Source organism: Hylobates moloch, unplaced genomic scaffold (assembly GCF_009828535.3).
Source record: "Hylobates moloch isolate HMO894 unplaced genomic scaffold, HMol_V3 SCAFFOLD_19, whole genome shotgun sequence".
Taxonomy (NCBI): domain Eukaryota; kingdom Metazoa; phylum Chordata; class Mammalia; order Primates; family Hylobatidae; genus Hylobates; species Hylobates moloch.
Genome location: NW_026652294.1, coordinates 18,891,693 through 18,916,745, shown reverse-complemented (window position 1 = coordinate 18,916,745; position 25,053 = coordinate 18,891,693). Strand labels below are relative to the sequence as shown.

At 41.1% G+C, this 25,053-nt stretch overlaps 1 protein-coding gene across 5 annotated transcripts in view; it reads right to left on the bottom strand.

Annotated features, from left to right (window-relative positions):
* The window catches only part of LARGE1 (LARGE xylosyl- and glucuronyltransferase 1), a 640,944-nt gene that overhangs the window by 298,111 nt on the left and 317,780 nt on the right, over positions 1-25,053 (bottom strand). Inside the window, exon 1 of one of the 5 annotated variants that reach the window (XM_058431181.1) lies at positions 1,240-1,382. The exons of the other annotated variants lie outside the window; for them this stretch is intronic. Coding sequence (XP_058287164.1) covers positions 1,240-1,251 — 12 coding nt within the window. The 5' untranslated portion in view covers positions 1,252-1,382. Of the gene's footprint in view, positions 1-1,239; positions 1,383-25,053 lie in introns of those variants that run through there. 5 annotated transcript variants of the gene reach the window in all.

Genomic DNA, 25,053 nt, shown 5'->3' with positions numbered 1-25,053 from the left:
CCCTCGAAGGCAGGCTGAGGAAACCTGGAGGGCACCAGGCAAATTTCCCCGAGGGCGTCCCATAGAGAAGTCAACACCTGGCAGAGTAATATCCCACCATGTTGTTCATCACTATCAACATGCCAAAGGGTTCATGTAATTAAAATGATAATAAAAATGAGAGTTAGTTTATTTTAATAGGCAGATCATTATCCTTGCAATGGCTGTTAATAATTCTAAGCAGCATGGTCTAAACTTTAATCGCCAAAATGCAGTCATGCCCAAGATTATTACCTAATTCACTTATGTAAAGGGAGCACAGGCAACCCCAGGTTTTAAGGGTTTTATGTAAACTGGGGGGTTGGGGATGCTCTCAAAGGGAGATTTGCCTTCTTGAAGAAGCTGCCAATTACCAGGTAGACCCAAAGGGGAGCATCTATGAGGTGGTGCAAGTGATTCTAGGGTATATCTGATGCCAGGTGGTCCACAGAGAAGTTGACCAGATTAGCAGTATGAGCATGGAGGCAGAGAGCTGGACAGTAGACACACCTCACCTCTAAAGGTGACTGCCCAAAACACAGGGGATGGAGGAAAGCCATGTCTCAATGGTGATGACACATTTCTGACCTTTGATAAATAAGGGAAAGACAGGAAAAGAGGCTGGTTTTGTCAGGAAAGGATGCTCACTCCTTCTCCAAGATGTGGATTTCCAGGAGTCATTGAGACACCCCAGTAAAGATAATAATAGAAAATATGCCTAGCACGTACTGGGTGTCAGGCATTGTGGAAAGACCTTTATATGGGCTGACCTATTTAAACCCCTCCTACCAAGATTAAGGGTTGTATATTATTTAGTACCCAAAGTTTGGGGGTCCTTTTCCTTACCTCAACTTTCAGTCCCCCAGTCCTAGATACTCTACTCTGAACTGATGTATTTCTCTCTTCCCCTCCTTTCCCACTGGACCTGGCCTATTCAGATGTGCTCTTCACTATTCTGATTTACTGCAGGGTCAGGACTGAGCCTCTGCCTCCATCCAGACAAATTTTCATTCTCCAAGCAGTTTTTCAGACAATTAGGTGCAATGTCTTTAGAGCTGGGCATTCCTGGCTTCCAAATCTCTCCAGGCCTTAATTTTCTCACCTGTAAAAAGGGTAATAGTAGTATATCCTGCTTCTTTCCTAAGGCATTACTATATATGTAATCTGTAAGCTCTCCTCTACCATACTGGAAATACTTTTTGCTCAAAATAGATTGCTTACCCGTATTAACATTTTGCTGTAGATTACAAATCACCTTGACATATTTTAAAAAATTAAAAAAAGAAGCCATCCCAGCTGCAGAATGTTTGAAAAGTCATTTGCCTTTCATGTTGTTTCTGAGTGGTTGTCTTGGCAACCAACCTATATGTTCAGAGTATAATTGTTAAGAGACAGACGTGGGGCAGGGCTCGAGATGCTGGGACAGAGACACTGGCAGATGCCTTGGAAGAAGATCGTGAAATGAGCACGAGCTTTGGAGTCTGGCTGGCCCAATTCTGAATCCTGACTCTACCACAACCAGCCTGGCAGTCACCTCTCTAAGTCTCAATCTCCCCACCCATAAAATAGAGAAAACAATACACATTGCATGAGGTTTGAAAAAGCATTAAATGAGGTAGGAGAGTCAAGGTGCCTAGCACAATGCTTGCCATATCAGGGCTCAATATGAGTGTTTAAAATGACACATGCCATTAATTCCAGCACTTTGGGAGGCCAAGGTGGGTGGATCACTTGAGGTCAGGAGTTCAAGACCAGCCAACATGGTACAACCCCATCTGTACTAAAAATGCAAAAATTAGCCAGGCATGGTGGCGCATGCCTGTAATCCCAGCTACTTGGGAGGCTGAGTCAGCAGAATTACTTGAGCCCGGGAGGTGGAGGTTTCAGTGAGCAGAGATCGTGCCACTACACTCCAGCCTGGGTGACAGAGTGAGACTTTGTCTCAAAAAAAAAATTAAATAAAAATAAAAAAATAAAATAAAATGGTTAACAACACATAGTCTGGAGACTGACTGACTGGGTTTGAATACTGGCTCCATCATTCACTATCTGGGTCATTCTGGGCAAGCAGTTAAACCTCTATGTACCTCAGTTTTCATCTGTAAAATGGGGCTACTTACAGCACATACTCTATGGGATTGTGAAAATTCTGGTGCTATATCTAAGCAATGGCTATTGTTAACTGTTAATATTATGACTGATGATACTAAGAGCAAAAGACAATATTCACATCTATTAAAGGCATCTGCTGTTGCACACCTGTAATCCCAGCACTTTGGGAGGCCGAGGCGGACAGACCACCTGAGGTCAGGAGTTTAAGACCAGCCTGGCCAACATGGTGAAACCCCGTCTCCACTAAAAATACAAAAATTAGCTGGGCGTGGTGGTGTGCGCCTGTAATACCAGCTACTCGGGAGGCTGAGGCAGGAGAACCACTTGAACCCAGGAGGTGGAGGCTGCAGTGAGCTGAGATCGAGCCACTGCACTCCAGCCTGGGCAACAAAGCGAGACTCTGCTCAAAACAAAACAAAAAAAGTCATCTGTATTTGTGAGTATTCACCCTTGGCAGCATAGAGAAACTCCAGTTTCACTCAGTTGAGATCATTTAATGGGACATTTATGGAACACCTTAATATGAGGCAGGTACTGAGGAGGGCGAGGGACCAGGGTCCACGATGAAGGAAACATGGCTGATGTTCTCAAGGAGTCTGTGGTCTAGTGGATATTCAGTATCCATGACTGCACAACAAGTTACCTCAAAATGCAGCAGCTTAAAACAGCGTCAGTTATTTATTAACTCAAATGGTTTCTGTGTGTCAGGAATCTCAGAGTATATTCGCTGGGTGGTTCTTAGGATTCCTCGTGAGGTTGCAGTCATCTACTTGCTCTGGGATGTAAGATCTAATTCTATGCTGGCTCCCACATACATGCCTGGCAGTTGATGCCAGTTGTCAATAAGAAGGCTCAGGTTTTTGCCACATGGACCCCTCCAGAAGGCTGCTTGAGAGTCTTTACAACATGCTAGCTGGCTTCCCCCGAAGTGAGTGGTCCTAAAGACAGCAAGGTGGAGGCAAGGTTGTCTTGAAGACTTGGCCTCAGAAGTAACATGGCATCATTCCTGCAATGTCTTATCGGTTATATAGGTAAGTTTATGCAATGTGGGAAGGGACTAGACACGGGAGTGAATGAATGCTCGGAGGTGGGAATTACTGGGTGCCATCTTGGAGATTGGCTACCACATCTGTAATTATAGAATAGTATGAACTGGACTGTGATAAATTCCAAGTACAGCCATCCTCGGAGTCTGTGGGGTATTGGTTACACGACCCCTCTTGGAGATCAAAATCCAAAGACGCTCAAGTCTCTGATATAAAATGGTGCCCTATTGCATATAACCTATGCACATCCTCCTGTATACTTAAAATCATCTCTAGATTACTTATAACACCTCATACAATGTAAAAATTATGTAAACAGTTGTTATACTGTATTGTTTTGGGAATGACAAGAAAAAGTCTGTACATGTTCAATATAGATGCAACCATCTATTTTTTTTTCAAGTGTTTTCAGCCCTTGGTTGGTTGAGATATGTATAGCAGTGGTCCAGTAGAAGGACAATTAAAGGACAGTGATAAGAAAGGAGGGACAACAATCAGATAGAGATGTCTGAAGGAAATAAACCTTAAATTTGGTCTTGAAAAATGGGTTGAAAATTGAGATTCTCAAATATTGGGAGAAAAGCATGATAGGACAATGAAGGCACAGAGATATAAACAATTGTGTGTCTGTGTGTGTGTAAAATAACTATAGTCTGATACACTTAATGAAAAAGCTTAGAGTTGAAAATGCTAGAGATGGATATGGAAAGGTAGGACAGGATCAAATGTTGGAGAAGACCAGGACCATATGCCATGCAAAAGAGCACTGGATAATATCCCAGAGACAGTGGGAAAAACAAAAGGGGTTTCAATAGCTAAGAGATGTGATCTCATCTATATTTTTGGAATATACTCTAATGATTTATGGAGGAAAGATTAACAGAAGGCAGCTGAGAGGCATCAGAACCTTGGAGGAAGCCTGGTGAAAATCTAGATTCCCAGGATCCTACTGAGAGGTTATGATTCATTAGATTTATCGTAGGGCCTAGAAATCCGTATTTTAAAACCAGCACCCCGGGTGATTCAAAAGCAAGTCTCCATAGATTACCCTCTAAGAAACACCAAGTTAGGAGACACAGAAAATGCTATTTCTCAAGGTCTTCTTAGCTGAATCATTTACACTGGATCAACAACCAACTTATTGTTCAGAAACAAGTCATAAGATAGCCCCAAGCTTAAGTGCCCCACCTGAAACTGATACTTTGTTAGATTTATGGGGAAAGAAGACCTTTCTCAAATATTAATAAAAGAAAGTATTGATGTAAGATCAGGAGCTCTTTAGCTATCTCTATACCTCACAGGCAGTTTATGACAGTGAGGCCAAGAAGGCTTCTCGGCTGTACTTCTTTTTAAATTTAGAAGTCCTGTTTCAATACAAGCAGCTCCAGGTCAGCTACAGCAAAATTCTTAGTAACCAGCATCAACAGGAGAACTGAATTACATATTTCATGTCTTCTTACATTAGCAACTTAGAAGGAAATGTTGAGAGAGCCTGGAAGCTGGTCTTTGCAGGTGACAGCAATCTCCCGTAAGCATCAATGAACATCTATTCAGATATACAACCCTAGCCCAAAATAAGATTAGCTGGCTTGCACCTAAAAATGCTCATTATTCAGAAGTCTACTGAGCAACGATCTTCTGCAAACATAAATAATTCCAGAACGATGACAAAGGAGAAGTGAACCAAGAAGAATGTGATCGCGGATCTACAGACACGTCCCTCCTCCTATCGGTGGCATAAAACCCCTCCCTCTCTCATCGCCGGGCAAGAAGCATCCTCTATTTAGCTTTGCGAAGCTTGAGGGGATTGGTCACTGGAGCATTTACAGATTGCCTGAACATCCTTCAGTACTTTACGTTATGAAATGGAGCATTTGAAAGCACTGGGAGTTCTGATTTGTGAACTGGACTGTTACAGTGGTTTAACTTCCTGAAATATAGCTGCCTTCTTAATAGATTTTTCAATGCACTGAGGAGAAAATTGCATTAGCTGCTGCGTAGCCTGATCTTAATATTTTTAGAAGCTGCAATTCTTCTTATTACAGTGCACAGTATGTATTTATGTATGTAGACTTAGCACAGTGTCTGACACATAGGAGGCACTCAATGTATAGTTTTGAAAAAGTAAAACAATGCATTTACACAGACAACACTTATTGAGAACCATTGCTTCTGATGGGGATATACTGATGGACCTGCTTCATTCATTCATCATTCATTGATTCATTCATTCAACAAACACTTCAGCAACTTCTAAGCGTAAAGCTCTGTGCCAGATGATTGCTTTGAGGAAATAACAGCACAGTTTGGGGAGACATAACAAATAATTTCAAAAAGGATGGTCACAGCTGTCAGGGTAGTGGTTTACCCTGATAGGAGGTGGGAGTGAGGGAGGTGGGGCATGGGATGGTGAAGATATCCAGGTGGCTTTGGTGCTATTGTTCTAGTTTTAAGTTAGATGACATGGTGCTTTATCAGTGTATGCCATAACCTGTCTATCTGTAGTCTTCATATGTAAGTGAATATGCTCATATATATGGATATCGCCGCGACCGTACATGGATACATATGTGTGTGTATACATACCCTCTCTATCTGTGGGGGATTGGTTCCAGCACCCTCAAGGATACCAAAATCCTCAGGTACACAAGGGCCCTGATATAAAATAGTGTAGTATTTGCATATAACTTAGGTATATCCTCCCATATACTTTAAATCATCCCTAGAGTGCTTATTAATACCTAATGCAATGTAAATGCTATGTAAATAGCTGTTATACACTATTGTTTAGAGAATATTGAAAAGAAAATAAATATCCATACATGTTTAGTTCAGGTGTACCCATCTATTCTTTTCCCCTGAATACTGTCAAGTCTTGGTGGGTTGAACCCAAGAATAGAGAACCCACAGATATAGATAGGTGACTATGTATGTGTGGTGTATTTAGTTATATTTCATTCATGTTCAAAGTGCCAAGAAGAGAGATAATCATTCTGCTATTAAATGCAAGTGGAAAAAAAGACTTTGTTTCTGTTACCATAAATTTACTCTATTGCATGCATTCTTAACAGACACAAAAGTTGGTTCTTGTGGGGATCAAAAAAAAATCAGATATTCCAATGGTTTGGTATTAAAATCTCATGCCAGAGGTTTAATCAGGGAAATAAAAAGTATAAAAAGGCACATAGGAGAGTGATAATATTTAAAAAGAGGTTAAGAAACACCACCCTCCAGGATCATACAACACCAAAATAGCCACAAAACAGAGAAGTACGCAAAAGCACACACACACACACCTCAAAAACCTGCTCCCTGATCTGAGCCTCTGCCGAATTCAACAGTTCTTTGCTGCCTTTCTGAATTTAATCAGAAGGCAGCTGAATCAGAAAACACACTTCTCTGTTGTCAAGTTCATCTGGATATTTGGGGAGCAATTTCTCTCGCTCTCGCAACCATTCCTTCTTCCACTCTTACCTCCGCCTTCCCATGGAGCCATCTAAAAAGGGCAGCCACATAGGCTGCAATTAAAGAAGCCCCACACTGCTCTACATTAATGAGGCACTTTGCTTTACATTTTCAGAGAGCTCTTTAGCACTTTGCAGGTGACACCCTTGCCTGTGACAATCTCTGATGCCAGCTGCGGAGATATACCTTGCAGGTGAGTTTAAACACATGGACAGCAACTTACAAGCAGGCAAAGAGAGTTGAGGAAGATGATCCAGAGTTGTCCCTTTATTAATTTCTGGTTGGTTTAAAAACTGTTTTCTTTCACCACACATAGAAGGCAAAAGTCTCCTGGTGTAGTAAAAGGAAAACCTTGTCAATGGCAGTCCAAATTTCTTCTGGCTGACAGCCAGAATGAGTCTCTTCACTGGTCACCCTGAAAAGATGATGGCTTCACTCAGCTCTTGTAATACATCTAACAAACATTAACCAAAGGTCTTATTGCAATTTTGAATATTTTAAACCTTGACCTTGAAGCCCTGCTTCAGAAGATTTAGACCGTGGTAATATTGATATTCACCCCCCCAACAACAGGCCTTTACTGTTTAATATGATGGTTGTCAAGGCAACCAGATTGTGAGGATGGCTGTCTAACCTGTCTAGATTTAGAATTTATCATACATGAGAATGCAGAAGGGAAAAATGTCACCCTCAGAAAGTACTATAGAAGACGGTACATGGTACAAGGTAATTCCATTATGCTTTTACTTCCACTTGGGGATTTGGCTACTGATCAAAGGAATTCCTAATGCTCTAAATCCCCTTTAAAAAGATCACCTAATTCCAAAAGTGACTCATTTATCTAAACATGCACTGTGTGTGCCAAATTCTGTACTAGACACTAAGGAAAGAGGAGTAAATGAAAAATGTTCCTCTTTCTTAGAAGATCACCATTAAATGGGAGAGAATATTATTATGTTTATAATAACAATAACATTTGTTGAACGCTTACTATGTAACAGACAGTATACTAAAGCAATTTACAAGTATCTTTTAATTCACACAATAACCTTTATTACTGTGTGTGATGTAGACATCAAGGAAATCACCCAATTATAATGAATTATAGGAGCTGGGATTAAAAATCAGATTTGCCTCTTTCCAAAAACCTTAATCGTTTTTGGAAACTGATTCAAATATGATACTCACATGATTATTACGCAGTGAAATCTGTATATAAATTCTTACCAACATTCTTAGAACATAGCAAAATTAATTGTACTCAGAAATGGGAAGTAAAATCAGGAAAGACGAAGGTGACTACTAGGTTGAGCTCATACTGTTAGCAGAAACAAACATTCCAATGCAGTTATAATAGAGTCATATACCTTCTCAGAACAAATGTCTCTCCAATCTCTAAAGGACTGCAAGTGGCCAGTAACGCTCCACTGAGAAAGCTGTTAACACGAAAATACAAAGCAGGAAGGGAAGCTTGGAAACATATGTCCAGACCCAGGAAGATTGTTACAATGGATTTTTAACTTCTGTACTTTAGAGTGTGTGATATGGTTTGGCTGTGTCCCCACCCAAATCTCATCTTGAATTCCCATGTGTTGTAGGAGGGACCTGGTGGGAGGTAACTGAATCATGGGGGCGAGTCTTTCCTGTGCTGTTCTTGTGACAGTGAGTAAGTCTCATGAGATCTGATGGTTTTAAAAAGAGGAGATCCCCTGCACAAGCTCTCTCTTTGCCTGCTGCCGTCCACATAAGATGGGACTTGCTCCTCCTTGCCTTCCACCATGATTGTGAGGCATCCCCAGCCATGGGGAATTTTAAGTCGTTAAATCTCTTTCTTTTGTAAATTGCCCAGTCTGGGGTATATCTTTATCAGCACCATGAAAACGGACTAATACAGCGTGCCAGGGAAAGTCTCAGCCTTCTAAAACTAACGGTTATCATTTGCACATTACGGAGGGTCCTGAGCAGGAGCCAAGTGGAGCCTGGGTGTCCTCCTTCAGGACACTGATAAAGACCTGCTGCAGCCCCAGCCCAGGGCTGGCTACACTTTGGAATTACATGGGCGCACTACTGGGCTTGCCCCAGAAAAACTAAACTATGACATCTAGTGGTAGGGCCTGGCATTGCTGCTTGTTTGGGTTTGGAACACAAGCCATGCTAATGTGTCATCCAGAGTGGCCGCTAGCATTGTTTTGGTGGTGTTTTGTGTTACCAACAGTACCAAGTGATTCTTATGTGCAATCAAGCCTGAGGTACATAACAATTGGGAAGTGAGCCAATCAATTAATTCTAACTGGGGAAGATCAACACCCAGCTTAATAGCACAGCTCTGTAACTTTATTTTCTGTTTGCACAGAATTGCTGAGTTCCCACATAGTATATGTATTTTTTAATCCCCTGGGAATATTTAAGCGTCCTTGATCTGGAAGCAACATGGAATGATGGCACGAGCACTGTCTTCAATACAAGCTGGAGCGTGGTCAATTTCCTTCTCTGAATTTCAGGTTCTGCATCTGTAAAGCAGACACAAGGCTGCGGGGTGCGGTGGCTCACGCCTGTAATTCCAGCACTTTGGGAGGCCGAGGTGGGCAGATCACCTGAGGTCGGCAGTTTGAGACCAGCCTGACCAACATGGAGAAACCCCATCTCTACTAAAAATACAAAATTAGCCGGGCATGGTGGTGCATGCCTGTAATCCCAGTTACTTGGGAGGCTGAGGCAGGAGGATTGCTTGAACCCAGGTGGCGGAGGTTGCGGAGAATCGAGATTGCACCATTGCACTCCAGCCTAGGCAACAAGAGCGAAACTCTGTCACAAAAAAAAAAAAAAAACAGACACAGGGCCACCTATTGCTCTGTCAGCCTGAAAATGGGATGATGTACAGGAAAATACCCAGCAGAGGACCTGAAAGAATCGAGCTGCTGGTTCATTCTGAATCAAGAAGGAAGAAATATTTCATTATGTGACAGGTGGAATAAAGGCCTGATCGCAGTGAGTGAGCTCGAGACGCTAGTCCTTTACCACATGTCATCAGTTGTGATTTTCTCTCCTTCTTTATAACGGCTGGTTTTGGAGGGTGGGACTTATGTATATATACAATGTAAGGGCAACACACACACTCTGGGACACAACGTACAATAAGTAATAGCAGCACATTAATAATAACAGGGGATGAGAAAGGGGAGTTTCAGCAGTGCTATTATGCCTCTGAATAAGATGTTGATCATTGCTTGTTATTTTCTCTTCAAACATGTTATTTAGCCAGTAGTGAGCAGATTTAAAACCCACTGGAGTTCTTGAATTCAGCCTGGCTGAGTGGTTAAATCTAATGAAAATATTCTAGTTAGATGAGTTTTTAGCCAAGGGAGTTGAGTATACAAAAGCATACACAACCGGTCAGTTTGTAAGACGTCCATCTTTCAAAAATGGTAATAGGAATGATGATGATGATGATGAGAGTAATAAGAATGCATGTGCAGCATTTTCTCATTTTCAATGAAATTTTCCATCTATTATTTCATTGGATGCTTGAAGTAAGTTTGTGAATTAAGCAAGTAAGGGATTCATATCTCTATTTTACACGTAGGAAACTAAGACTTAAAAATATCATTGTCTCAAATTGCACTGCTAGTAAGTGGGAGAGTTAAAATTTGCCCCTTCTGACCTTCAGGAAAATCACTGTCACAATGCGGGAGGGCCTTCTAACACCAGCACCTAATGCTGGAACTTTATCATGGGAAACAGATGGAATTAAGAGACTGTGAAGCATCACATATTGTTCTCAGCAAGAAAATTCACATTTTGATACCTTTGTGCACCTTTTCCTAAAATCAACTTGGTGAAATGGTACAACCAGGGATGAAAACTTGAAATGTTTCCAAGTTGCCTATCCAAAGTAACTTTGTTTAGAAATAAATAAAGTTATTTTGTTGACCTGGCTTGTTTTCCATGCTTCAGTTAGAAGACATAATCTGGCTGGGCACAGTGGCTCAAACCTGTAATCCCAGCACTTTGGGAGGCTGAGGCGGGCAGATCACGAGGTCAAGAGCTTGAGACTAGCCTGACCAACATGGTGAAACCCCATCTCTAATAAAAATACAAAAATTAGCCAGGAGTGGTGGCACGTGCCTGTAATCCCAGCTACTCAGGAAGCTGAGGCAGGAGAATTGCTTGAACCCGGGAGGCAGAGGTTGCAGTGAGCCGAGATTGTGCCATTGCACTCCACCCTGGGTGACAGAGTGAGACTCTGTCTCAAAAAAAAAAAAGACAGAATCTGACCCATCAGTGTCCCAAATGAGGAAAGAGAATAATGAATGGACATCACCATGGGGTCACCAAGTGATAGCTACACCTTAACGCTTCACATGGTTGGGAATAAAACGACACAAATCCATTGGACTGGCCTCTGACTTTAGTGCTTCCATTTTCTATCCCATCACCTTCACAGTCAGCACCTGTGTAAAGCGTGGAGTCACCCCAATTGTGCCAGTTTCTAATATGAAGGGCAATTTTGCCCCCAAAGGTCACTTGGCAATACTTGGGGATACTTTTGGTTGTCATGACTTGGGCAATGGGGTGCTACTGGATCCAGGGGGCAGAGGCAAGGAACGCCACTCAACATCCTCAGACAGGACGGCCTCCACAACAAAAAACTATCTGGCCCATAACATCATGAGTGCTAAGGTTGAGGCACCTTGCTCAAAAGTACCAGCTAAAACTCAGAAAAAAATGGATGTGGATGAAGAGTCTTTTTCCTGGTACATGAGAGTACACATTTTGTCTAAGTTTTGACCTAATGGAAAACACTGCATTATCTGGAGGTAAGAAAGACCTTCAAAGAGGAAAAAAGATGAGTTTGAAGTCCTCAGAATCCTTAAAGAAAGAAAAGTGACAACTCTTTAACTCCTACATATAACAGAATTGAATGAGACTTATACATGAAAGAATATAAAGTTTAGATAAGCAAGATTGTCCAATGACTGATTCAGGGACATCTCTCTTGGCTGAAGGCAATGAACTAGCCATTGGCTGCCATTCTCTCAACAAGAGGGATTACGCCTTTCCACTGTACCTAGGCACTTTGGCCACCCAGCAGGTACGCCTCATCCGAAACCCAGCTTCACACTGAACCAAGGGCTCCAGGCTCCAGGTGCTGGACAGCTGATGCTACTTAGCATTCCCCTAAATACTTCCACCAAGATTCAGACTCTCGGCATCTGAGCCCAAATGTTAACTTCACTAGGTCAAGAGCATCCTCATGCTTGTCTTGTACAAAAGGAAGAGGAGAGTGAATTCCTTCTGCTAGATAGTAGCTCCCAAGGTGTACCTGGCTGTGCTTTCAACCAGGAACACCTCTTTGCAGGATGCTTAAAGATTGGGCATTTGTGCCCCCTGCTGATACTGTACTATGTTATTATTCAGGGGAAACAAACCACATTAAGTATGAGCACGTGTCTACCTTGGACAGCTCCAGTCACATATATTATACCCTGTCTAGATGACAAATATGACTTTTGCTCTTCCTGCTAAAGCTCAATGCTTCCTCAGTTTTCTCCATCTTCCTACCACCATGCACCCACCAGCTTGTTCCAGAATCCTAGGAGCTAGACATGATCCCTCTCCCCCACATCCCAGATCTACCTTTCTGTCACAGCCACCATGTCAAACCCTCCCTGTCAAGTCAGCTGTAAAAATGAATCTGCCCCTCAATGCAGTCACCTCCACAGGATGAAGGCAGTGCATGGAGGTAGTTTTTCACTAAAACACCTTCTTTTTGAGAACCATCACAGGGCAAAATATTAAGTCTGGAGAAAATAAATCAATTTTATCTCTTGATTTTCTACTCATCTACCAAGATTCCTGCCCTCAGGATCCATATTGTCACTAGGTCACTGGACTTGAAAACCTTAAGGTCAGGGTTTTGGACTTAGTAGCAATCAATGCCTCACAAGGTATATAGCTGGCAACCTGTTGCAAGTTACCCGATAAATAAGAAAATTAGAAGCTCGGAAAGAAATTTAACAATGCCTATCCCATTCAGCTCCATCTTCTGCCCCTGAGCCCACTGAATGGGTCAGGGACATTGATTTTAAAATGGATTCTGTACACTGTAAAATGAAAGTTCAATTTTCCAAATATAAGGACAGTTGGGTCCCCCCCATCCAGTATGAAGTGTGCTTCCCTCGCCTTGTTCACCCCTTCAGTAATGCACTTCAGTACACATATATCTCCCCTATAAGAACACACTTTGTGATAGTTACTATTTTTACCTTGGAAACTCCCTTAGCACTTTCCAAGACACATATATAGGCATTCCATTTATTTGCTTTCTTTTAATCAAAATTTGGACATACTGACTATACTGATACTGAAACCTCAGAGATAAAAATTGGCCCAACTTACCCCGCTGTGGGCATCCTGACCAGTCCTGGATGTTAGTTTGAGATCAGGTTTATTAGTTTCCTCAATTATCAAAAAGGTATGCCCTTCATAAGCGAAAAAGAGAAGGAAGTGTTGGGCAGAGAAAATAAGTGCATTTCTTTCTTTTCTAATAGAAAAAGTTTAATGATAAGAGTATTAACTTTTACAGCTAAGCTGAGCAGATAATAAGCAGGTAAAGGAGTTTTGCTTGGGAAAAGGTATTCTCTTCTTTGGGCAACGAAAGCCTGTCATTAACTCAAAGAGCAAGATAAAGTGCTCTTACGCCTCCGCTTCACCTCCTCCTCAAAGTTTCTGTGTTCTTGATAATGATGTACCTAGCATGGGAACACCACACTACCCCTCCACTCCTGGAACTCACAGTGGACCCCAAGGCTCGGCTCAGGGTCCCCCTTTTTCTGTGAAGTCATCCCTGACTATCCAGCTGGTAACTGATTGGTACTACACTCTTCCCTATTTCATTAGTTTTCACTAAATTCTTGGAGAAGACATGAGCTTTTCCTCATCTGAATTCTGGAACAGCGTGCATTCAGCAAATCCTTATCCACTGACTGATTTGTATCTAGGTACAGACCTGAGTTGCTTCCCCCTAATCAGATGAGAATTCAGCTACCTATTAAATAGAGTTAACATCAGGTTTTCCAAGCCAGCTGGTTTCCCTGTGCTACTGAAAAAAAAAAAAAAAAAAAAATGAAAACTCAGCTGGCAGTCCATCCATCTTAATCTTGAAGGAAGCGGGACCTTCCCCATGTACGTACTGGGTGTCTCGGAAAATCCTAACATGATCCAACCCAAACTCCAAACTGGCTTAGAAGTCACAGATGAAAAAGAGAAAGTGGGCTGGGCGCATTGGCTCATGCCTGTAATCCCAGCACTTTGGGTGGCTGAGGCTGGCAGATCACTTGAGGTCGGGAGTTTGAGACCAGCCTGGCCAACATGGTGAAACCCTGTCTCTACTAAAAATACAAAAATTAGCCGGGCGTGGTGATGCACGCCTGTAATCCCAGCTACTCCAGAGGCTGAGGCACGAGAATAGCTTGAATCTGGGAGGTGGAGGTTGCAGTGAGCCAAGATCTCACCACTGCATTCCAGCCTGGGCGACACAGCAAGACTTCGTCTCAATAAAAAACAAACAAAACAAACAAACAAACACACACCACAGAAAAAGGAGTGTGAGAGGAGAGAGAAACTCACTTATATATATTAATTATTCCTGCTCCTGAGATAAGCATTTTCTTCTCACAACAAACCTACAAAGGAAACGGGGGAGATTCTTTTGGTTGCCTATCCAGAGAGCTACACTTCAGATTCCCTACTGAGAAGGCTGAAAACACACAGACACACACACTGAGACACACATAGAAACACACACACAGGCAAAGACACAAAGAATCATCAATTTTCAGTCTTCCCTGAAGACAGGTCATGGGCCTGAGACACCATCTTGGCCAACGTACCTGAAGCAAAGTCTCCTAGGAAATCTGGGGGAGAAGATTCCGTTTGGTAACCAGAGAGAGAGTGCATATGAGAATAAGGTTGCCTTCCCTCTTCCCATCTACAGTCCTGTAGGCAGCAGACTTCTGGCTTTATTCTCACCCCTCGACCATGATGAGCCCATGAAAATTCCCAAGATAATAACCACCACTCTTGGAACTGCCAATCGAAGGGCTTCTTGATATTTGACACAAAATTAGTAGATTGTTTAAGGCACTTTACTCAGGTTATATATTAGATCACAACATAAAAGATCGGGAAACTGATCACATAGGTAATGCAGGGAGGAATCACTGTAGCTGCACAAAGGGATGTAAAGTGAGTCTTTCGTAACCTCTCCCCATTAGGTTCCTTCATGCTCACCACGCCCGGCTAATTTTTGTATTTTTAGTAGAGACGGGGTTTCACCATGTTGGCCAGGCTGGTCTCAAACTCCCGACCTCAAATGATCCACCTTCCTTGGCCTCCCAAAGTGCTGGGATTACAGGTGTGAGCCACTGCACCCAGCCCACTCTCTCTTTTTCATCTGTGACTTCTAAGGTAGCCAGTTTGGAGTTTGGGTTGAATCACGTTAGGATTTTCTGAGTCACCTAGTTAAGTACGTGGGGAAGGTCCCAGTTCCTTCAGGATTAAGATGGATGGAATGCCAGATGAGTTTTCATTTTTTTCCGTAGCACAGGGAAACCAGCTGGCTTGGAAAACCTGATGTTACTCTTCACGTGTTCCCAAAAGACACCTCCAAAATAACCTAAGTAAAAAGGGTAGGCGCTCGCACGCACACAAAGCCTCTAGAAGTTTGTGGGTGCTCTTCTACCTGGATTATCCCTTGCAAGCCCTTCTTACAGAAACAATGACACCCATGATAGTCACAAGTCATACGCAGGTGAGCCAAACTCTGTGGTATGCTGCACCCTTACACCTGTGAATACGCCATGCTGCCCCCAAACAGGGAGAACAACAAGGTTTCTTTTTTTTTTTTTCCAGACGGAGTCTCGCTGTCGCCCAGGCTGGAGTGCAGTGGCACGATCTCGGCTCACAGCAAGCTCCACCTCCTGGGTTCACGCCATTCTCCTGCCTCAGCCTCCCGAGTAGCTGGGACTACAGGCGCCCGCCACCACGCCCGGCTAATTTTTTGTATTTTTAGTAGAGACGGAGTTTCACCATGTTAGCCAGGATGGTCTTGATCTCCTGACCTCATGGTCCGCCCACCTCAGCCTCCCGAAGTGCTGGGATTACAGGCGTGAGCCACCACGCCTGGCCAAGCACAAGGTTACTATTCCCATTATCTATGTGAAGTCATTAATTACCTTCTCTTTCCTTCCCTCTCTCTGTTCCTTTCACAGTCGAGAGAAAAATATAGTTTTAAAAATTGTGCTACTACAGAAAGTCTGCAAAATGCAATGAAAACAAGAAAACTAGAATACATGTACCCAGAGGTAACATATTAAACACTGTCATATGGTCTGCCTTTGTAAATATACAGACATCTTTAAACTTTGAAGGGAACTAGTTTTGTGTCTTATTTTAAACTTAATATTACATCATGAGTATTTCCCTTTCCATTTATTCAAGCAACATTCAACGTTGCTATTAAATCAATAAAATGTTATTTAAAAATGATTTGGAAAAGCTTCAACTACCTTATTGTAATGATATACCATACTTTACCTATTCTTTCATGAATGTTGGGATTTAGGTTGTGTCTAAGGTTTACTATTGCAAACAAACAATACCATGATGAAAATCCTTTGATTTCATCTTTATTTCCTTGGAGCAAAGAACTTCTGCATCACAGAACCTGTATATAATTTTTAAGAATCTTGATATTGCCAAAATATCCAAAAAGGGTATTCTGATGTTGACTTACAATAGACAATTTAAGAAGGGTTGGCCCTCATAGATACTTCCCATTAATAAGTAATAAAAATTTTTAAAGACTCCTATATAGATATAAAATCTTATTTTCTTCTTTCTTTGAATATATTTGTATATTTTTACCATTTGCATTTCTTTGCGAGTTCCCTTATTCTTATCCTTTACCCATTTTTCTGCAGGTCTGTATTTCCTATTTATCTGTAACAGCTCTTTATGTATTACATGCTATATCTGTTTCAAGTACAATTTTTCCAATTTATCACTTGTCCTTTAATTTTGTTTCAGTTTATTCAGAATTTTCCCCTTGATTTTTTCCATTGCAATTAATCAAATCTACTGGAGTTTTCCTTTAAGATTTTTTTTTTTTCATTTTCCTTGGGCAAACAGAAACCTTCCTCACTCTTAGACCAACATTTTCATATTTTTCTTCTAGTTTTGTTTAATGTTTCTGCTTTTAAATTCAAGCTTTCAATCAATACAAAATTTATCTTTTTAATCTGGTGATATCCTCTTTGATCATTTCCCAAATCCTCAATCACATTAATGCCTTTTGTTGCATAATCCATTCATTCTCTACAGGCTGGAAATTCTTCCTTGAGCAAGGGACCATGGATACCTAGAACTTAAGTTATAGGCCTTCTCTTTTTATGTTCACAGCAAATAAAATAACGTTACTGGGAATCCTCTGTGCTGAATCAAACAGCCTCAACATTCTTACCAAGACTTCTTCATTCAAACACCTGGTTAGAGTCAATTATGAGCAAGCACATGCTAAGAATTGGGAAGCAGAAAGAAGAGTCGAGGGATCCATCCACGTAGGCTCCACATTGCAGTGGCAAGTGAGACATATAACCACCAATACCCACGCATCAAAGGTATTTAACAAATAAGTACATGAGGATCAATGTCATAAAAAATGAAGCAATAGGTGGAAAGATAACCTATAGAAGGGGAACCCAAATTTGAACAGAATGCCAGGCCCAGAACACTTTCCTTGAGATGCTAACTGAGCTCTAGAAGAAAGATGGGGAAGGGAGATTCCTATTTCAGGTAACATAGTGAACTAGATAACCTCAAAACCCTCACAGTGAAAACATTTTGAAAAGTTAACAAGGAAGATATATGTGTGCACGCGTGTGTGTGTGTGTGCGTGCGCACGTAAAACTTAAGTTGGCATCAAAGCAAAACTACAAAAATTAAAAGCAAGTCCAAGTTGGAAAATTAGAATATAAGTAATTCCTGAAACTCAGTATTGCGTTGAGGGGAATGGCTCTTGACCTTCTGCTTTCACTGCTGTGAGGATGCAGGAGGGAGAAGATGAGGCCCATGGCCTGGCTTAAGGGGGAGTCAGAGAGAGAACTCTCTGACCCAAATCCAACACTCTTAGTTAGGACCCAAATCCTACACTCTTAGTATAAGGGTGATTTAGAAACAAACTCCCACACACAGAAGGGAGGAACAGAAAACACACTGATTTTTATCTGGATGACTACTAAAGTGGGGGTCAGAGGCCTTCCCTGAGAATTAGCACCCTCAAAATGGATCACACAGTGATGTGTTGTCTGGACTCAAGCTATCTGGTGTCTGACAGACCACAAATGCAGAATTTAATTCAAAGTGATTAGGACTGACAGGGCCTCAGGCGACTGGCCGCAATAAAGGCAAATCTTCTTGCAGGCAAATGCAACATTACACCTCCAGGCTTTCATAAATCTGCATGGAATTTCCCATAGAGTTCAACTGTAGTAAGCAAGGAGGAAAGGCTAGGGCCCAGGGCCAGGCTGCAGGGCTCAGTTCTTGTTTCCACCACTCCACAGCTAAGCAGTCTTGGTCTAGCTGCCTCTACTCTCAGGTTCCTCCTCTGTAAAAGATTATCACAGCACTAATTTCAAGGATCTGTCATGAGATAATCAACACTAAATGTTTAGTACTATGTCTGATACATGGTAAGTGACAAGTAAATGTTGGCTATTATTGATTTTGATTACCATTTTTCAAATTTATATTGTGGTATACCATCTTACTCATTGTTCTGCTTATTAATATTTCCTCCATTGTTTTATTAAATTTACCAGAGGTTTGCCATCTTCTTATATATGGAAATTAATTAATTAAAAATTAATATTTTAATTAATTTAAATTAATGAAAATTAATATTTGTTTAGTTTTCTGTTTATTATTTTTCTTACTTCACAGACTTCCGCTGTGAACTCCACTTCCCTTCTGCTTTCCTTAGGGACACACCGTTGTTCATATTTCAATTACCGCATGAAATGTAAGATTCATTTATCACTACCTTTGTTTTTGAATAATGAAAGAAGTGGAGGCTATTAAAATATCTCCAGTGACAGCTTTGGGCACATTCCATAAACTTTGCTGTGAAATGTTCCTCTTCTGCTGGTACCAAAACAGGCTATAATTTTAGTTTTTATATCCTTTTGGATTAAATAGCATTTAGGAAAATTCTTTACCCTCCTCTAGTTACCAAGTAGTTTGAATTTCCCATTTAAGAGTTTATTTCTGATATGTAGTTCTGCTGCACCGTAGTCAAGAGTAGGGCCTGTGTAATTTTTATGGTATGGAATTTAATGACGTTTTCTTGTGCCACAGTATCTATCACTTGTGTGATTTTTTTGATAATTTTTTGACTTCACTCATTTTTATTCCAAATGACAGGCAGTTCGGTAACTATTGACATTATGTTTTAAAAATCATTTCTGTCATTAACAAGATGATTCATCTTTCTTTTCTGTGGCTGAAGCTCTCCCAACGTATATTTCTATCAATTTTTGCTTTTTGCTTAGTATATCTGGAAGTTTTCTACTTGGAAAATAACTTGGCTATTCTATCCTCTTATGGGTATTAAACTTATCAATTTAAAATTATTAGTTTTACCTAATTAAATATATTTTATTGTATTTGAGTTAGTCTAAAATTAACATACTCACACCATATTGCTATTTAACCAAGAATTAAAGCTGTTATCCAGTAATGGAAAAGTTTAAAGCATTTATATTTATTAAAATAATTGATGTTTGATTTTACTTCTCTAATAGTATTTTTATGCATTCTTTGAGCAAAAGTTTTACATCATCACATTTCACCTCTTTTAAATGTACAATTCAATTTAATAAATGTATACTGTTTGCAATAACCACAGCAATCACTTTATAAAACAATTTGATCACCCTCAAAAATTCCCTAGTGTCCCTTTCTGGATAGTCCCCACCACACCACCCTCTGGCTCCTGTTAACTTTGTCTTGCTTTCAAGAATGTCACATAAATGGAATCATTCACCATGTAGTCTTTTGGTCTGGCTTTCTTTCACTTAGCATCAAACCTTTTCATTGGTATTGCTGTATGTGCCATCACTTCATTCTTTTTCATTGCTGAGACATACCACAGCTGTTTACCAATTCTTCAGCTGACGGACAGTGAAGTCCTATGAATAAAGCTGCCATGAATATCCACATACAAGTTTTCCAGTGGACATAAGTTTTATTTCTCTTGGTTGAACACCTAGGAGTGGAACCTCTGGTCATATTGTGAGTATATGTTTAACTTTTTAAAAAGCTGCCAAGGCTGGGTGTGGTGGCTCATGCCTGTAATCCCAGCACTTTGGGAGGCTGAGGTGGGCGGATCACGAGGTCAGGAGTTTGAGACCAGCCAGGCCAATATGGTGAAACCCTGTCTCTACTAAAAAATACAGAAATTAGCTGGGCGTGGTGGTGGGTGCCTGTAATTCCAGCTATTCGGGAGGCTGAGGCAGAAGAATCGCTTGAACCTGGGAAGCAGAGGTTGCAGTGAGCCGAGATGAGGCCACTACACTCCAGCCTGGGCAACAGAGCAAGACTCCATCTCAAAAAAAAAAAAAAAAAAAAAAAAAAAGCTGCCAAGCTGTTTTCTGAAGTGGTATATACCGTTTTTCACTTCCATCAGTGATGTCACAGAGTTGCAGCTGTTCCACATCCTCACTGACACTTTGTATTGTGAGTCATTTCAATCTTAGCCATTGTAGTGGGTGTGAAGTGGTATCTCAGGATGGTCTTTAATTTGCATTTCCCTGATGACTAATGATGTCATTATTAATTTGCATTTTTCAGGGATCCACTGGCCACTCCATCTCTCCTTTGCTGACATGTCTCTTAAAATATGTTGCTCATTTCTAAATTGGGTTGTTTTCTTATTGTGGTGTAAGACCTCTCCATATATCCCAGATACAAATCTTTCATCAGATAGATGCTTTGCAAATTCTTTCTTTCAGTCTGTAGCTTATCCTTATAGTTTCTTATTAATGTCTTTGCAAGAACAAAAATCCTCAACTTAGATGAAGTCTAATTTATCAATTTTTTTCTTATTTAGTTTGTGCTTTTTATGTCTTATTTAAGAAATCTCTCTGCCAAGCATGGTGGCTCACACCTGTAATCCCAATACTTTGGGAGGCCGAGGTACCAGGACTGCTTGGGGCAGGAGTTCAAGATCAACATGGGCAATATGGCAAGACCCGTCTCTTAAAAAAAAAAAAAAAAATTAAATTAGCCAGGCGTGATGGCATGTGCCTATAGTCCCAGCTACTCTAGAGGCTGAGACAGGAGGATTGCTTGAGCCCAGGAATTTGAGGCTGCAGTGAGCTATGATTTTGCGACTGCACTTCAGCCTGGGTGACAAAGGGAGACTCAGAGAAAGAACGAAAAGAAAGGAAAAAAAGAAAGAGGAGAGGAGAAGGGAAGAGAGGGAAGGGGAGGGTAGTAGAGGGGAGGGGAGGGGAGGGGAAGGAAGAGGAGAAGGGAGAGGAAGGGAGGGGAGGGAAGGGGAACAGAGGGAGGGAGGGAAGGAGGAAATCTTTGCCTAACTTGAAGTCACTATAATTTTCTTTGTTTTCCTCTATAAGTTCTACAGATTTAGCTCCTATATTTAGGTGTTAAGATTCATTTCAAGTTAATTTTTGTATGTGGTATGAAGTGAGGAGCAAGATTAATTGTTTCCCATGTGGCCATCTAATAGTTCATTTATTATTATTATTATTTTTTTCTGTCTCATCTTCTTTGCTTCTTACTTAGGCTTTATTTCATTTGAAATAATCATCACTAATAAGTTAGATCTAATTCTACTTATTTCATCAGGGGTCACGTTTGAGCTTTGCAGAAACACCTTACCCTTTTTCCCAGGATAATCAAAGTGAAGAGTTAAAAGACGCCACCTAAGTTACCCCACAAAATCCACTATATTTAACTGCTTTTAAACCGAACTCATACTCTCCAGTGTGTTTTAAAATGGCTGTGATCAGCTTATTATTTGCGTATGTTCTGAAGACAAATATTTTTTGGCATTTGCAATCAGCCTTGCAACTGACTTAAAACAATTATTTACATATCACTCTATGTGTAACTCTGTACACACTTCTGCCCCTTTATAACAATACCTTTTCATTCCTGAATATTCATTTTGATCACTTTCTTGGGTGGCTTGCAAAGCAGCTATAGTTTCTTCAAGAACAATACACTTGTGTATATTTTCTTTTTTTCTGTTTTTTTTTTTTTTTTTTGAGATGGAGTCTTGCTCTGTCACCCAGGCTGGAGTGCAGTGGCGCAACCTCGGCTCACTGCAACCTCCGCCTCCCGGGCTCACGCCATTCTCCTGCCTCAGCCTCCCGAGTAGCTGGGACTACAGGTGCCCGCCACCACGCCTGGCTAATTTTTTGTATTTTTAGTAGAGACGGGGTTTCACCATGTTAGCCAGGATGGTCTCAATCTCCTGACCTTGTGATCCGTCCGCCTCGGCCTCCCAAAGTGCTGGGATTACAGGCGTGAGCCACACCCGGCCTTTTTTCTGTTTTTAAAAAAATTTTAAATCTATTTATTTATTTTGAGACCAGGTTATGAGACTGGCTAATCTGTGTATTTTCTTGGTAGAGACGGGGTTTCACCATGTTGCCCAGGTTGGTCTTGAACTCCTGGGCTCAAGTGATCCACCCACCTCAGCCTCCCAAAGTGCTGGGATTACAGGCGTGAGCCACTGCACCTGGCCTATTGGTGTATATCTTCTGAGTTCCTGCATAGCCTATCATCTTTTTTCTGTTGCCTTATAACGTGAGAGAACTTGGTTGGTATTCTTGGGTCTCTGTCTATTTTGCTCAAAACTCTGCAGACATTTTATTTGGACACCTAATCTTACAGTGCAAAAGCTGAGGCGAGATTTTTATTCTTCCAAGATAATAAGCTTGTCTCCACCCTCTGCCCTGGTATTACCATGGAGTGTTAGAAGCCAAGCTCCATACCTTGTCCACAGCCATCAACAACCATATGCGTTACTGAGCACTTAAAATACGCATGTCCAAAGTGAGATGTTCAAAATATATACCAGATTTCAAACACTTAATATTTGCAATCTGTAAAATATCTCAGTAATTCTTAAAATACTGATCTCAGGTTGAAACGATACTACTTTGGATAAATAAAATTAAATAAGATGTATTATTAAAATGTATTGCACTGGTTCTATTTCGCTTTTCAAGATGTGACTACTGGAAAATTTACAATCACACAGATGAGTTGCCGTTTTATTTCCATCGGACAGTGCTGCTCAAGAGTCAGACTACCCAAAATTCATGTTTTGGTTCCACAATGCATTCGCTGAGTAATCTGAACAAGTCTCTTTCCTAAGCTTCAGTTTCCTCGCCAGGAAATGGTAGGGATACAAGAAGATTATGCAAGTTAAGCATATTAGGTTGGCATAAAATCAACTCTTAATAATGAGAATTATTATTCCTAAAAGAAGGATTTTGTTTTAATCCTTGCAATTCAAATAATTTTCTAGGGTGTACACTAATATGGGCAACTTATCACTGATTTTACCTTAGTTGTAGAGGCTCCTTTTGATCTGCAGGTATACAATTCCTTTCAGTGCTTGACAATTTTCCTTGAGTTTCATCATCCTAGGGATGAAGCAGCCAACACCCTGGCCCTTGCAGTATCTAGAGCCCATAGTTTTCATTAACTTTTTCCAACAACACCTCGGCCACTCAATCCCAGGCTAACATGCCAAAAAAAGAACCTCAAAAAGGGCCTCATCGAAAATACCAAATCTCTAACATCTCACTACTCAACTCTAGCCTTTTATCCTTTCATAACATTTGGACAAAGACTCTGTGCTCAGTGCAAATTTCCTAACCTCATCATAATTTCCAGTTTACCCTGCGCATTGCTTTCTCATTATTTGTCAAACACCTCTGGTCTTTCTTTTTTTGATCCCACCTCCATCATTATAACCACACTCTTGAATCAATGAAGTTTTTTGTTTTTGTTTTTTAGATGGAGTTTTGCTCTTGTCGCCCAGCCTGGAGTGCAATGGCGCAATCTCAGCTCACTGCAACCTCCACCTCCTGGGTTTAAGCGATTCTCCTGCCTTGGCCTCCCAAGTAGCTGGGATTACAGGCACCCACCACCATGCCCGGCTAATTTTTGCATTTTTAGTAGAGACAGAGTTTCACCATGTTGGCCAGGCTGGTCTCGAACTCCTGACTTTAGGTGGTCCGCCCGCCTCAGCCTCCCAAAGTGCTGGTATTACAGGCGTGAGCCACCATGCCTTGCTGAAGTTGTTTCTTAACACAAGTTTCTGGTAGGTAAGATTTGTGGTGCATGAGACAGCACTGCAGGGAAGGCTCACAAGAACGAGATTCTGGCATCCGCTCCATCCAAATGCTGCTCTCTTTAGCAGCATTTGGTTAATTCTTTTGGCAAATTCCTTAGAAATAAAACATAATAAAACACATGTCCTCTCTGTAGCATGGAGTTCTTGGGAGGACAGAACGAAAGTAGGTATATGAAAGCATTTCTCTCTTTTTTTTAATTTTTAATTTTATTTTTTGTGGGTACATAGTAGGTGTATATACTTATGGGGTATAAGAGATGTTTTGATACAGATAAAGCATTTCCTTATCAGTTAAATGCAGTATGAATGAGAAGACCACAATAAATAAGAATGAGAAGGAAACAATGCTCAGGATGAGAAAAAAGGTGAGTTGGGACACTTCACTGCTTTTAAACGAGTTTAAGACTGAGCTCAGATCAACTGTAGCTCAAGGTGGGACATGTCACATATGCAGATCTAGACCAAGTGCTGTGATTTGCAGAACCACAGAGAATGTCTCTATCTATGGGATGGAGACACAATGGGGAGCACATTTAAGCAAGTCAGCAACCTGGTAGGCATTTATTCCACAAGCAGATCAGAAGACATGTTTAAGGGTCAACTATCACCTATGCTCCATGCACTGCCATTTCAGTTACAGTTGAAGAAATGGAGTAGTGATTACTGAGAAGAAGAGAGGGTTCAGTAAATGTATCAGGTCTTCAAACAACTGGTTGATGCACACTGTGTAGCTCAACACATAGAAGCCAGGTGTTTGCTGGAGGCCAGGATTGGCCAGATTTTGTCCAATGGCTGGGCATGAACATAAATGTTACAGACCTTGCCCTCTAGGTTCCCTCCATCTAGTAGAGAAGGCAGATGAGGGAACAGAAAAATGGTACACAGGCTTGCACTTGCTCTTCATTAATGCTCAGGTGGACCAATGAGGAGAATGAAAAAGATGAAGATTTCAGTAAG